The following is a 15396-nucleotide window of genomic DNA, read 5'->3' on the forward strand; positions in this document are numbered from 1 at the left end:
TGTAATGTGCATTTTACAAATTCCAGTCTGTTTCTGACTTGCTCCACTTTGATGTGTGTTTCAGGTTTCAGGCCACTCTGTATAACAATGATGCTCTCTGCTTGCCTGTTCTTCATAATGAGGAATCTAAGGCTATAACTTTCCCCCTGGGCTGGGGGGGGGGTGAATCAGCAACCAGCCCCCAAAGAACTCTGGGAACAGTAGCCCTGGAAGTGGAATAAAGGTCTCCTAGCAACAATCAGCATGCAGAACAAACCACAGCTCCCAGAATTCTTTGGGGGAAGCCATGACTGCTTTACGAAACGTCGTAGTGCTGTTGGTGTCAGTGTGGCCTCAGTAAGACTAGCAAAAGTTCTTTTACTGGGAGGGATTGCAGATGCCTATTTGAGTTAATTCTTTTACCAACAGAACGTAAGTAACACTCATGCATCACATCTGGCAACCAAATACTAGAAATGAGAAGGAATGTATACCATAGCTATACCAACAGGTGAGTGATGTGGAAGAAGTTAGTGTACTGAAAACTCCATATCCACAAACTTGTAAAATCAATGCCGGTTGTTTCTTGTGACCAGTGGGAGATATTATATAGAGCTTTCTGAAATTTTGCATTTAACAAAAGCATTGAGACTCCTCAATTGATTAATTTTAGGATGTTCCTTGTTCACTTGAATTCATTGGTGGACATAAGCATGCGAGAGAGAATGTTAAAACATTAAAAACAAGACCCGAACTGTAACTTCTCTCTCTTTGCATCTGGAATCTCTTATATCAGTTATATAAATAAAGACTTTCATCTTTGGCTTTTATTCTGATAGAAGAGACTTTGAAAATACTTGTGAGATAAATGAAAGAACTTCAGTAGAGAAATTAATCTCAGCAAAATACATATATTTGTCACATCTTTGAAAGAGTATTTATCTATTCAAATGTCATTTGATTGCTTTGAAAATGTTCTCTCTAGCAAACTTTAAGAGCCTTACTCCTAAGCAAAGCAGAGCTGGACTTGAGATAGGAATCTGAGGTAGTGTGCTAGCCAGTGAGGGGGGGGGGATGACCCTCTACTGCAGGGCTATTCTTGGCCTCCCTTGCTTGGGGACCAATATAGAAAACCTTTATCCATGTTGTGCTTCTATTTATTGGGAGTTTTTATGTGGAGAAGCATCAAAAAACATTCCCCCATCTACTGCCTGAAGTGGTACAGTTCATTCTGCCATCTTGGCACTCCGCTCTCCAAAGTCTACCTGGTTTTACTGCATGTAATACTTTGCCTGAGAATCAGCTGCAGGAGGGGGGTATCCTAAATGAATGTGGCTACCAAAAGGCATTGAGGATTCTTGTTGGATTGTTTCTTTTTTTTAACTCCAGGGTGTATCTTTTTTCTATTAACTTGCTGCTTGCAGAGTTTGAAACTATGATAGCAGCATAAGTCTTCAGCTTCTAAATTCTCTTCTGCCCCTGACATAAGCATAATATTGTTAATCATTAGCTCCCCTTATAGGAAATATTAATCCCTGCTAATAAAATATTGATCAATACATTTTCTTGATGAATTCTTCAAATTAGCATTCTTCAGCTCATCAAAAATGCTGCTGCTTAGAATTCGCTGCAGCATAAAGCATATATTAATCCATTTTTTTCCTCTTCAGGCTGTGTGAAGCCCCTTTAATGTCAGCCTCTGACTCTTCTTCACTTACCAGGCACATTGAAATCCTCCACTGGAATTTTCTGCAACTCACTGAGATTTGCACAACTTTTGTTGGTAAGTGTAACTGTTTCTCCCACCTCACAACCAAGGCCTTCGTGTTATGAAGGGCAGATGTTGCTCCAGCTCTTTAGCACTTTCATATTAATAATTCTTTAGCCAATCCATGGATTCATCAGATTCTTTTTTCTTTTACTTTCTCTCATTTATAATTGGCACTGCTGCAGGTACAATTGCTGTGCTATTAAGGCGGACCCACAAAGCAACACCAGGTAATTAAGAGCTTGGCTCACACATCAGTGCAAGCCTGAGTGCCTAGATTTAAGCTGATGGACAAACCCATCTGATGCATATTATATACTGCATATACAGTCATACCTCGGGTTACAGAAGCTTCAGGTAGTGTTTTTTCAGGTTACAGACCTGCTGAAACCCAGAAGTACCCGAATGGGTTACTTTCGGGTTTTGGCGGTTGCGCATGCGCAGAAGCGCCAAATCACAACCCATGCGTACGCAGACGCGGTGTTGCGGGTTGTGAATGCTGCGGGTTGTGACCGTGCCTCCTGCATGGATCACTTTTGCAACCCGAGCATCCACTGTATTATATACTGAGATGCAAGGGTAAACATGTCTTATTCCCAAGGAAGTAGGCATAGCATTGCAGCCAGATCCTGTACTGCAGTGGCTGGTTAGGGTGTTAGCTAGGGGAATCCACTGGTGGTTCCATGGCTATTGAATCAATACCCTACAGTTATATTGAATGGCTGGGGGGCAGCTAGTACCAGGCGTATGCACAGTTGCTGTCTGAACAGTCGCCCCTGCTGATGTCAGCAACTTTTGGTTGCATGGGGTTGACTCAGCACCCCCCACAAAGAAGCACCTTCCTTGCCACTTACCAGAGTGCATAGGTGAGGTTGACAATCACCCATTCTGAATTGCATCACATGGCTGCAGGCAGTTTCACTTAGTGCTCTGTTTCATGGGCAACTGCTGATGCTGCATGTATTCACTTGGATATAAGTCTGGCTGAATTCCACAGGGTTTCCTCTGATGTGCACCTAGAATGATGGCCATGCAATGTGATCCTTGACCAGTGTGTTGCAGCTGGAATTGGAAGATGCCTCTCATGGTCAGATCATATTGAAGTGTAGGTGTACAGTATCATGGGTCTGAGAAGTATCACACTTTGTATCCTTGCAAAGGAACCATAAATGGTTATGTGTGTCTTTTCCTCCTGACTAAAAACAAGCAGTTAGAGACCATTCGTAAGAACCCTGCTAGATTCATAAGAACCCAAAGGGCCGTCTAGTTCAGCATCCTTTTCTCACAGTGGCCAACCAGTTCCTAATGGGAAATTTGCAAGCAGGACATGAAGGCAATAAAGCTCTGATGCTGTTCCCCAGCAACTGGTCTTCAGAGACATATTGCCTCTGATAACTGGAGTTAGTCATCATGACCAGCACTCCATAAATCCCCTTTATCCATCAATTCATAATCATAGAATTGTAGAGTTGGAAAGGACCCTAAGGATCATCTAGTCCAGCCTTTCTCAACCTGTGGGCCCCCAAATGTTGTTGAACTACAACTCCCATCACCCCTAGCTAGCAAGGCCAGAGATCAAGGATGATGGGAGTTGTAGTCCAACAACATCTGGGGACCCACAGGTCAAGAACCGCTGATCTAGTCCAACCAACCCCCTGCAATGCAGGAATATGAAGCTATCCTATACAGGGATCAAATATGCAACCTTGCCATGATCACACTCTAACCAATGGAGGTATCCAGGTTATAGTGAATTCCAGGAAAGAGGTCCAGGGAGGAACTACTTATTTCAGGGGTAGCCAACATGGTGCCCTCAAGATGTTGCTGAATCTACAATTCCTAGCAGCTCCAGACAGCATGGCTGGTGGTCAGGGAGGATGGGAACTGCGGTTTTGTTAAACATCTGGAGGACACTCTATTGGCTACTCCTGGCCTAGACCAACTGTAAGGACAAAAAATGGTCCAAAGGTGTCGCATGTTGAATCCAGAAAGTTTAAATATTAATCAGTAACAAAAGATCATGCCTAAGAATCAAGTAACAGCTAGCATTATCACACTTCCCTCCACCTGCCATTTGATTCTACTCGGTTTTTCTTTTGAATATGGAATTTTATGTGTAGAATATGCTCAGTTAGGTGTATAATACGACCCAACTGTGCAGAAATGTCATGCATGCAAAATCTATGCAAAGTCCCTACTACGCTGGTGCCTGAATCAATTTAAAGAAGATGCTCCATCAAATAGGATAAAGGCAGATTAAGCACATACAAATGAAACAGTGTGAGGGCATGGGGCTTATCAGAATTTGTTGGCATGCGTGCGGAATACAAATGGAGAAAAAATTGTGTTTGGTCTTATACAAAACTCATTTAGTGACTGCATCTGAAGAGGTCAGAGGTAACTACAGAAATATACAAAGTGGAGCGTTCTGCTGAAAAGGTCATGAACAAACTGGAGAGAAGCATGTCACAGACAATCCCATCTTCACTTACAACACACCTGGCCTTGATGGCATAGGAAGGTCTGGGCATTCAAGGTCTCTCCAGTCTTGCAATTTGTCCATGACAACTTGTCTAAATCAAAATTGGTTTTATTATAGATCATATAAAGTGACCAGTACAATCTGCACGTTAGCTCCCTGTGCCATTTAATGTCCAGCCAAGTATTAATACACCCCTCTTTGCCCCTTATTTTGTTGTGCTTTGGATGTTTGGATCGACAGTTTCTTTTAGCTTTGAAGCCCACAGCAGGGATGGGAAAATCTGTCCATTTCAGTTTCTGTTCCTCATTACTTCACATCTCCACATTTTTGCATCAGTTTGATTTTTTTTTTTTTTTAAAAAAAAGATCATGGGAATTTTTGTGCATTTTAGTTCAAGTTTTCTCCACATTTTGTAGGCAATTTTACTTGATAGAGTTTGCATGCAATCTTCCCTAATATAATCCATTTTGTATTTTATTTTCACTGAATCCTTGCATTTTTATACACACTTTCCCCTAACACAACACATTTATGTACACACAGCTTGGTTGGAGAGCTTCACTGCAAAATTCAGAGAAGTGCAATTTTTGAGGCTCCTGTATTGTTTTGGGAAGTGTGAATTAGGTAGGTAGGTCCACATAAAAATGCAAACCAAACCACATTTCTCTCTCATCTGAACTCTATAGCAGTGTGCTTGAGGTTAAGCTAGCCCTGCCACACAAATGTTCCTATCTACCAGCCACAACATGCTCAAACTAAAGTAAGCACATATCTAGGAAGTGAGAATTGAAAAAGTAATCTCCATAACACTGCAACACAAATTTCTTCACTTTGTTTCAGGGTGTTATACCATGGTCTCTCTCCCACCCTGGTATATCAAAATGCATATCTATTTTCCACCTAGCAGTTGGAAAGCACGTCGATAAATAGGTACCGCTGCAGTGGGAAGGTAAACAGCATTTCTGTGCGCTCTGGTTTCCGTCACAGTGTTCTGTTGTGCCAGTAGTGGTTTAGTCATGCTGGCCACATGACCTAGAAAGCTGTCTGATAAGTAGACAAATAGGTACTGCTGCAGTGGGAAGGTAAACAGCATTTCTGTGTGCTGCTCTGGTTCCCCAGAAGTGGCTTAATAGTCATTCTGGCACATGAACTGGAAGCTGTCTGTGGACAAACGCTGGCTCTCTCAGCCTATAGAGCAAGATAAGCGCGCAACTCCAGAGTCGTCTGCAACAGGACCTAAAAGTCAGTTTACCTTTACTAATTTTATGAATTGACACCTAAAAGATAACTATCAAGTCAGAACCCCAGATCTCTCAACCACCATACCCAGCAAAATTTTCTCTCAGGCTTGGAGTATATCAATCTAGCCTGTTGAAGATGCAGAATCATAAAGGATGAGGGCTGGACTCTCTCATACCCTCCAACATTTCTCTGATGAAAATAGGGATGTCCTAAGGAAAAGCAGGATATTCCAGGATCAAATCAGAAACCTGGATGGCTTCTGTAAATCCAGGACTGTTCCTGGAAAAAAGGGGCACTTGGATAGTCTGCTCTCTGGATCCAGTTGTAACTGGAGCATGACTCCAAAAAGTCCTAGCTGAATTTCTTTGTGTTATCCTCCTCAGCATATGTTTCTGTTGCCTCCTTTTCCTGAAGTTAACACTGCAGGGGTAGAGGGTGAAAATGGGGAGTTGCGCTAGGCCTAGACACAGCTATGAGCATGGGCAACCACATTTAGAGATGCTGGAAACTATAGGAAATGTAGTTTCTGTGGCTCCCAAAATTTCTGGACTCTATTCTGAGTGTGTGAAGCATTTCATGTCTCCATTTGTGATGATCCTGAAAATACTTTATGGGCACAAAGTGCTACAGAAATGAGAAAATGAAGCCTTTTTGAACATTACGTTTGCCTCAGTATCAAGGGGAGTCATTTAGGCAAAAATGTCCTGGTAGAATGGCCTATCATATTATTCAGGAAAGAGTTGTGCACACAAGTGATCAGGTATCCAGTATCCAACTTATGAACTCCCTCCTCCACACATTGAAAAAGTGTAAAATTTCATGAAGCCATCCTCAACTTAATTCTTCATTGAGGTCCATTGGAGTTAAAAGGAGAAAACAGGATTCTGATACATTTTACCTCCCAGCAGAAAGCGAAGAAGAATAACTAAGAGCTGGAGATAGCTGAGTTGCAGAATTTGTAAATAATGAAAACCAAACACAGGGATTCTCTGCTAACTTGATTTTTATTCCTCGCTAGGCAATGCTTAATGCCGTAACATTTTTCAGCATACATTGAAAAACACTTCCCTGTTTTAGAGCACAGGTATTTAGGAATAGGATATTTCACTGCTGAATGTGAACAAAAGCAAAATGAGGTAATCTTTAAGGCTGCAGTTTGTTACTTACCTTGGAGTAAGCTGCATCAAACTCAGTGGCTCATACTTCTGAGTAGACATTTATAGAAATGCCCTGTTAGCAACATAAACCTGGAGATGTATTCTGCAAATTGCCACAAGCAAGATGTCACTAGAAAAAAATAGAAAGGCTTTTTGTTGAAGAAGTGTGACAGCTGAAGGTCCTTTGGGTTTAGGTGTTGTTGTTTTTAAATCACTCCCTGTTTTAATTTTTAAAAAAATATATATTAAAAAAAGATTGCATTGCTCAAGTAGTTTGTTCAAGCCTCTTGGAATAGCTTGAGTTACATCCTGTGTTTCAAAAATGTGGATCTATCTATGATCTCAAGGGAGAGATGCCACAGAAAAGCTGGAGAAATCGGAGACCATGGACAAATAGCAAGCTGTGATGTCTGATAAGTATCTGCACAGGGTTCTGAAGTCGTCCAACCTCCTGGCAGGTGCAGAGACTAACCAATGTATCTGTACCATCCGTCTCTAGAAGAGAGAGGCAGAAGTTTGTTTGGGTTGTCTGTCTTGTATCCAGCAAGCACAGAACTAAAACAAATAGCAGGTTTCTGTCTATGTTTTGGGTGATGGAGGGAGCAGAGACCACCCCTCTCTCCCTACATCCCCAGCTGTAGCCAATCACAGTTTTGTTATGGAAATTGCAGGTATATGGCCCAGGATGGGGTGATGGGTGTCTCTTTATTGAACCAATAATTAGTGTGATGGGTTGACTTTCAGCCCTGGAATGTCAAGAGCTTTTGGAAGATGACTCATCCTTCCTCTAAGGCTAAGCTAAGAGTGAATCTTAAGGCCTCTGTGTAAAAGAAAGTAGAATATGAAGAAGACACAAAGTACCCTAATCCATATAAACACTGTATTTTGGATTCAAATAAATTTAGAAAGATGTATTCTGTGGGAAAACACATTCAAAATAGCTATTTAAATATAAATCCTGTATGGATTTTTAATTTTTTTAAAATGCAGGTATGAGATGGAATACTTAGAACAAAAGAAGGGCCTGCTGGATCCGGCCAATGACCCATCTAGCCCAGCATCCTGTTCTGACAGTTGCCAATCAGATGCTCTATTGGGAAACCCCTAAGGAAGACCCAAGTACAGTAGTCCTCTCCCTTCCTCTCTTCCGAATAAAGACATGTAAAACTGTGTTTGTTTGAAATGCATTTGCGTTTTCTTTGTTGTAAGCTACTCTGAGCATGATTCTTTTATGTGGAAAAGAAGCATACAAATAAAATTGGGAGGGGAGGAACCTGGAAGTGACATGACCAGAAATCCACTGATAACCAGCACCTCCTCCCCCCCCCCCCGTCATTGCCTGAGAATGGAAGAGGTTGCGCCATTTCCATCTTACCTGCAGGGCACGCCTGCCCCACCGTCTGCCCCCCGCTCATGCCCCTGGCCTCTCACTACTGATACCATTCACTCCTCCTATTAGGGGGGAAATGGCCCACCATTTGTGCCTGCAATGGAAGCAGAGCGACTCTATCTCAAGCATCAAGCTGTGGAGTGCTTTGCTTCTGAGTGGAGGAAAGGGCAGTGACCCAGTGGCGTAGCGTGGGTTGTCAGCACCCGGGGCAAGGCAAGTAATTTGCACCCCCTAACCCATGGATTTGCGCCCCCTAACCCGTGGATTTGCGCCCCTAACCCTAACCCCCAGATGTTGCGCCCGGTGCGGCCGGGCCCCCCTGCACCCCCCACGCTACGCTACTGCAGTGACCAAGCCAGCTAGCCAATGGCGAAGAACGATAATATATGTGTTTGGTTTGCTGATATGCTACATATACACATACATGGAAAAAGAGACTGTCATGGCACTGGGAACAACCCTTAACCTGTTTCTTTGATTGGTCTGTGGTGGCCCTTACCTTAAGAAAGAATGACTTGCCTACTTACTGTAGATGAGCATGGACTTGAATCTGTGGTTATTTACAACCCAAGAAAAGCAGCTTGCCATGTAGGATAAAGTCACTGTGCTGGTTTCCTGGCAGGTGGGTTGCTGCTGCTTAAAGGGAGGGAGGAAAGTGAGGCATTGGGGAGTATGGTTCTGGTCCAACACAGGAGCAAGAGCACCAGATGGGCTCTGCTGCTGTGTTTGCACCAAAAGCACCGAGTATGCAGGGCTGTGGGTGCTCCCGCTCCCACAACATTTCCCATGACAGGGCTGGGCACCCACAACTTTTGTGTTGGGGCCATGCATGCTGTGGCAGCATGCACATCCAACATCAGCACACCCACCGACATGCTCGTCTAATGTCAGATGCCCACACGCCCATGGCATGTGCAGCCCCAGCCACCCATGGTTCCGGGACCAAGCTGGCGGGCCTGGTTTGCACCACGCAGATCTCCCCTCCACTTCACCTCTCCTAGTAAGCAACAGTGACTCACCTACCAGGAAGCTAGCATAGCAGCTCTGCCCCACCTGGTGAACCACTTCTGTGCCCAATCACAGCATTCAGTAGCTGTACCACTATAGCAGCTTTTAAGAGCCCTAGAAGGGTCAAGAAGTGAGCACTGCCTTGAGGTCTTGTTCGTAGCTTTTCTCCTCTGGGTGTGCTTGAGCACCTATTTATCCAGCCACGAAATGGGATGTTGCTGAATTCCTGAAGCTGTAATGGGTCCATGGAGAATCAAACAGTTGCATTTAAACCTTTTGGCATGTAGGTGAATTGTTTCATTTTTCTCATCCACATCATCATTTCCTCCTCCATTCTCCTTCCTTAAATAGTCATTTAAAATGAGAAAAATATAAGTGGAGACCTCTGACCTCTGTGTTTAGTTAATGATGTATTGGCTCTCATGCCCTTAAGGAAACAGAAACCTTCAGCATGATGGCTCCTCATTGTTGCAATGCTCAGGGCAAGGCATTCTTGTTTAGCCAAGAGAAGCCCACAGTGCCTCCATTCATTTCTGTAATGGCTTGGTTGACCTTCATGAAAAGAAAGTTACATTACGGATATAAGCCATTTTAGCAAGAGAGCGATAATAATAGTATTTGATCTCCTTTAGAAGCTATCCTGCATTACCATATCTGCAATTCACTCAGGATCTTTCCGCAGATGGAGACATGTGTGTGTTTTGTGGGGAAAGGGGAGAGGGGAGAGGGATAGAAGGAAGTGGTCCCACCCTGCAATTCCATTCATTTTTTGCAAGTTACATTTGCAAGGTGCCCAAGATGGAGCTAATAAAGTCCAGTAGAAAGGATGATAGCAAAATACAGTACCTTTGGAGGAAAAGAGTGTTCCTTAGCTGCTTGTGAGAATCATCTCATCATTTTGGTTCTATCTAGAGTGATGAATTGTTCACACAGAGTCTTCTTCCATTTTATAAATAGGCACCCAGGGTATACAGGATCTTTCTGTTCTATGAATTCCACCACCCATGTGCTCTCAGCTTTGCTCCTTAGAGTAGCAGCACCCAGCATTATACTCTCTCCCTGCCCTACCCAGCCTTCCCATGAAGGAGACAAGCTAGATGGGATCACTGGAGACCATTTGTGAAGTGGAGCCCAACAGTATGAACTTTCCCTTTTCCTTGGGTCCTACTTTCTTTGAAGGCGCTTTCTAGCCAACTGGAGTTTCAACCATCTGACAAAGACAGAGACAAACTTCTGTCATTCTCCTCTGATTCATAAGTGGTTGAGAGACAGAGAGAAAATGGACTACTTTAAAGTGAGACACAGCCCTAGCACTACCTAGCAACAGCACTGGCTCCACCCAGTATCAGCTCCTGCAGAAATGTGGGGAAATGATTTTAAGATTGGAAAAATGAAAAACTGAAAGAACTGAATTTCACATAGCCTTCCATCCCTATGCTGCCCTTAACTTTTATCTTGCATTGGGGATTAATTATAGAATAATACATGAATGCATGGATTTTTCTGTCTCTTGCCAATTCTTTTTTCTCATTTACAAGTTACAATATATACACTGAACTGCATGAATTCTGATAGAATACTTGGCACTTTTAAAAAGTGTTTGCATGACTCCTCATGGATGAAAACATTACCTTGGAATTTGGTTCCCATGCAACTTTGCTGATGCCAGATCATGAAATAGAGGCTTCCTGCAGGGATAAAACAACCTGCTGACATCATTCTCTAGATAAATTGTGTGGTTGACCAAATCTGATGTAATATCTTTCCAGTTCTATATGATTATAGAATAATTTTGCATGCTATACCCAGAGCAGAAAAGATCATATAGGAGAAATAAGATGATCTTTCCCCTCTGGCAATTCTTGGTTCTTCTGTTCTGACTATAAGAATCTGCACTGAATTTTCATGAGGCATATTTGTGCCCAAACTTGGGGTGCGTAAAAAATGTTTGTGAAAATCCCCTACTTGCATTATTTCTTATTTTTCTGCAGCTATTTTCCCCAATCTGTCTTTTGGTGAGGGAGAAGAAAATGCCTAAAGAACATGTTGACATTCCCTCTCATTGGGACATACATCTCAATGTACATCTCATTGTTCCTTTCAGTGGGATGAACATCCCAGTGTTGGCCAGTGTGCTCTTGGTTACCCCAGCACTGAGGGTTCATCAACAGCGGCTTACTCCCTCTTTCCTTAAAACCCTAATGGACAGTTTCACATAATTTGAACACATGACATTTCTCCATACCTAGTCTGATCATCTAGCTTCATATTGTCCACACTGACTGAATATTCCAGGAACTGAACCTAGAGCATATGATCTATCACTGAGTTATAGCCTCTCCCCCAAATGAGGGTCAATTAATATTCATTACCACAACTGACTGTTCCTGCTATGCAGAGTTAGAATCATGTGAACACACAGTATATGGCTGTCAACTGCTGAGTCAAATTATTGTTTGGTGTATCCCATTGTTGCTTCTTCCACCTGGCAGATCTCAAACAAGAGGTTTTAGCCTTGTTGAGACCCTTTAACTTGAAAACACTGGAGATTAAACCTTAGTCACATAAAACATCTCTTCTGCTATTGTGCTATTGCCTTTCCAATCCACATCTTTCAGGGATCAGACAGAGACAGTACACAACAGTGAAAGCCGTGAAACAGGGTCGCACCGTTTAGAACAGTGTCGCAGCAGCCGGGAAGAGGCACGGCAGTCATTGCAGTGGAGTAGTATTGGGTTCCTACTAGCCGCCTTAAGCTTATGACTACTTTAAGCAATAGTGTTCTCCTCATCCTCAAGCAATGTTTGCTAACTTATCTTGAACTGCCTCAATACATTTTGCTGCAATAGTGGCTGGCAAGGATGGATAGCAGCACGCATCTAGCCTCCCAGCAGCACTGTCACTGCAGCTTGCTGGAAGGCAGAGACAAGGCAATGTGGAGGTTAGTGCTATGTGGATGTACCAGGCAAAGGTCTGGGTTGTTTTCACTGTTGTGTGGTGTAGCACTGACCTCCTCACTATCTTGCCCCTCTCCTTCCTGGTAAGCCACAGCAACATCAGTGCTGGGAGGTCTTGTGCACATCCCCAGCCCACCCCTCTGGCCACTAATCTTTTGCTGCCTGAGGTGGAACAGCATGTTCCTTCCCATCCTCCAGGCACACAGAACCCAAGACTTGCTAAGTTATTTTGGCAGCCAAGGCAAACATTTCTACAAGCACCCCGCTCTGGTGATAAAAATTCAATAATAAATGAAGAATTTGCTACCTTTTCACAATGCCCCAAACCAGCTCCCCGAGGCATCTGCTTTACTCCACTAAATGGTAGGACCGGCTTGGCTGGTAGGAGCCATTTTGGAATGCCCTGCTCTGTTGTGAGGGCTGAAGAAATTTGCTGAGCCTGGGAAGAGAGAAAATATTTGAAGCAACACATTAATTCTCATTCTCCCCCCACCTTTTTTTTGTCTGTTCTAGAAACAAAAAGGAGAATGAAGAGAGTCTGTTTAATTTGTGAATTTCACAGCTTCAGCTTCGCGAGACGGCATCCCCCACTCCCACTCCCCACAACAACAGGCATGGAAAGAGCTCTGAGTATTAACAGTGGCTGATCAATAACTAATCCGCAGTGTCCCAGTTACCAGCTTGATAGAGAAAATTCACGGTGCTTAAGTAATTCTAACTAATCTTAATGAATGCTGCCATACTCGCATGCCTGCTGAGCACTGTGAAATTTATAGAAAAATGTCATTTTGCTGCTCTGTATATTTTTCTCTCACTCATCAAAGCAGCATAAAAAATGCCCTTAGAAATCTGCTATCTTTGGCTGCCAGATGAGGGCTTCAGAAGGCAAGCACTCATTTTTGTGTGTGTCATAAGCAGAGAAGATTATGAATACATTATCAAGTTAACATTTTTAAAAAAATCAAAATCAAAATCAAAACACCTAATTTTACATTCTTACTTATTCATTCCATGCCCATAACCGCCTCAGCCCTCTGTCACCTCCTGCCCATTCCTTTCTGAATAAAGAGCGTAATGCCAAACTACAGACCTGCTACAGACCAGACCTGTTGACACATGTTTGTACTCTATTTTTTATTATACGCTTTTGCTTTGAAAACAGCTGAGAAAAGGGCAATCTCGTATTTCCAAAATGGCTTATTTATGTATTTGGTGCTTTCAGTTGGGACTAGCATCTGCTTGCTACTTTTCTTAGCGAACGGTTGGATAAATGTAATTGTAAACATGATCAGTTTCCTGGGAAGCCAGAAGAGAAAATGCTGAGGGTGGGGGGAGAGAGAGAGACCCTGCTGGAAAGAGTAATGTGCCTCATGGCCTGCATTATATTAAATCGAATGACAAGAGGGGCACCTACCCCAGGTGCAACCTAGACAGAAGTGCAAAATAGGCTTTGAGGTTCATGTGATCTTATTTATTTGATATCTTTTTAGACCATTCAAATGCATAAAAGGTAATTGTGTAACATCACAGCACACATGCACACACACTCAGAAGCCAATAAAATGCTGAATATTAAAACCAGCCGCATTGCCCATATATTCTATCATTTCCCACATTCTTTCTGTTCAGCATCCATAGCTATTATACTCTTGATGTAGTCCAGCTGTTTCACCTATGCTTTGAGACTGAGGTTCCAATTATTTGTTTGAGGGAGCTATTCTTTTAACATTTGTGCTTCAGGATGGAGGGGGCTTCTGCCCTTTCCACTGCTGCAGAAAAGGTGGGAAGGTGTGGCCGTCACGAGAGCCCCGGCAGGAGGCACCTTCCACACACTCCTGACTCCTGCGCACATGTCGGGTGGCAGTCAAATGAGAACTATCACAAAAGGCTTGGTATGGACACAGTGTGGCTGGCACAGCTGGAATGTATGCCAGCTGCACAGCGAGCCCTAGCCAAGCGACCTGTGTTCCTAAAGACTAAACAAACCTATTGGTGTTTTCAGGATACAAGCTGGATTTTGACAAAGCAGGTCAGGAATGTTTGTCAGGAATTAATACGGAGCGACTAAATGCTGCTTCTCTAGATCTTCCTACTTTCTGCTCAGGAAGCTGAGGAGTGGGCCTGACACAGAGGGAAAGTGTGTAACAATTAATTAACTTCAATTTCTCAGTCTTCCCCAGGCAAGAACAAGATTCAGCTTCCCCCCAGTTGTCGCAGGCTCCTCTCCCTGGATTTTGTGTCTCTGAAACTCTTATTACTCTTGGTGACACCTCACTTCAAAAGCGTTCTCCTTTCTCCCTGGATGCCTTCAGGGCCCAACTTTGGTGGTACAAAATATGAGCAGGATTATTTTCTTCAGTAATCACTGTAGTTCATAACTAGGCAGGCTGGGGTTTTATTAATTTTAACGGCGTTGTTCCCCTTATGAAATATTCATCCCACAGGATTTCTGCACACATGAAGATTTTGAAGAAATTGATCTGCAGTGCAGTCGCTCTCTTAAAAGAACCATGGCTTCATTATCTCTCCATTTCAGTGATACTGTATAGGCAAGTGGGAGCTGATTAAGTGTGCAATCAATCTTGGGAAACCAGATAGATCTGTTTTTAATTGTGAACTAATAACTTACTTCCTCGGAGAGTGAATTCCAGGGAACATCAGCCACTATTGAGTCCTGTGGCTTTATAAGCTCAGGCTGTGCCCATGGAATAGAGAGCGAAGCCCCAAGCAGCACTATTGATGCTCAGTCCTGAACATGGTGCTGTATGAGTTTTGCACTTGAATAAGTTAAGCCTTTGTGAATGGTTTGGAACAGGGACCCTTCTTTCCTTCCTTTCCTAAAACATATGCTGCAGCCCATTATGGAATGCATGAAAGGAGTAGACTCCTCCCTTTAAAGATGGTGTACCCCTCAAATGTCCTGGGAGAACCAGGACACCCTGTTTCTTCACGCAAGAGCACAGCGGCCATTTGGGGCACTGCAATGCTTTTTTCAGGGCTGTGATCTCATGCAGTCCTGCGACTCATGCGGCCCTGGAAGACGACGTCCCAGTTTTTCACTTTGACCTATAAAGGAGGGTATAGGAAGAAGAGTTTGGATTTGATATCCCGCTTTATCACTACCCGAAGGAGTCTCAAAGCTGCTATTTTATCCACCCTCTATTGTGTGGGCAGGTAATCCCTCCCCCTACCTGGCCTGGTTTCCCTGGCAACGCTTCCCCCAGGTGGGATTGGACAACTCACTGGGGTAGGCGGGGACCTCCAGGTATCCCACCTGAGGGAAGGCAAAGCCTATGCTGATGGGGCCACTCCAGATCCAGGGCTGCACGCGTCCCCGCAAAGGGCGCCCCCCGTTTTAAGTGGGGAGCGGTCATTCCCTTCCTCCCCCACAACAAACACTCTGTGAGGTGAGT

The 15396-nt window shown here is 43.5% G+C and overlaps 1 protein-coding gene across 6 annotated transcripts; it reads left to right on the plus strand.

Annotated features, from left to right (window-relative positions):
* Nucleotides 1–274: 274 nt before the first annotated feature.
* Nucleotides 275–12818, plus strand: LOC310845283 (uncharacterized protein). 6 transcript variants are annotated; one of them, XM_083740112.1, is made up of 4 exons: nucleotides 275–490; nucleotides 1650–1762; nucleotides 1933–1977; nucleotides 12497–12818. In XM_083740112.1, the coding sequence occupies exons 1-4, from the start codon at nucleotides 456–458 to the stop codon at nucleotides 12628–12630; spliced, it is 327 nt and encodes a 108-aa protein (XP_083596238.1). In that variant the 5' UTR covers nucleotides 275–455; the 3' UTR covers nucleotides 12631–12818. The 6 variants fall into 6 exon arrangements, 1 of the variants encoding a protein (XP_083596238.1); XR_014564610.1 differs by lacking the exon at nucleotides 12497–12818 and adding an exon at nucleotides 7619–7798 and having other exon boundaries at nucleotides 276–411; XR_014564608.1 differs by lacking the exons at nucleotides 1933–1977; nucleotides 12497–12818 and adding an exon at nucleotides 7619–7798.
* Nucleotides 12819–15396: the final 2578 nt, after the last annotated feature.

Source organism: Podarcis gaigeae (assembly GCF_964106915.1).
Source record: "Podarcis gaigeae genome assembly, chromosome: 5".
NCBI lineage: Eukaryota > Metazoa > Chordata > Lepidosauria > Squamata > Lacertidae > Podarcis > Podarcis gaigeae.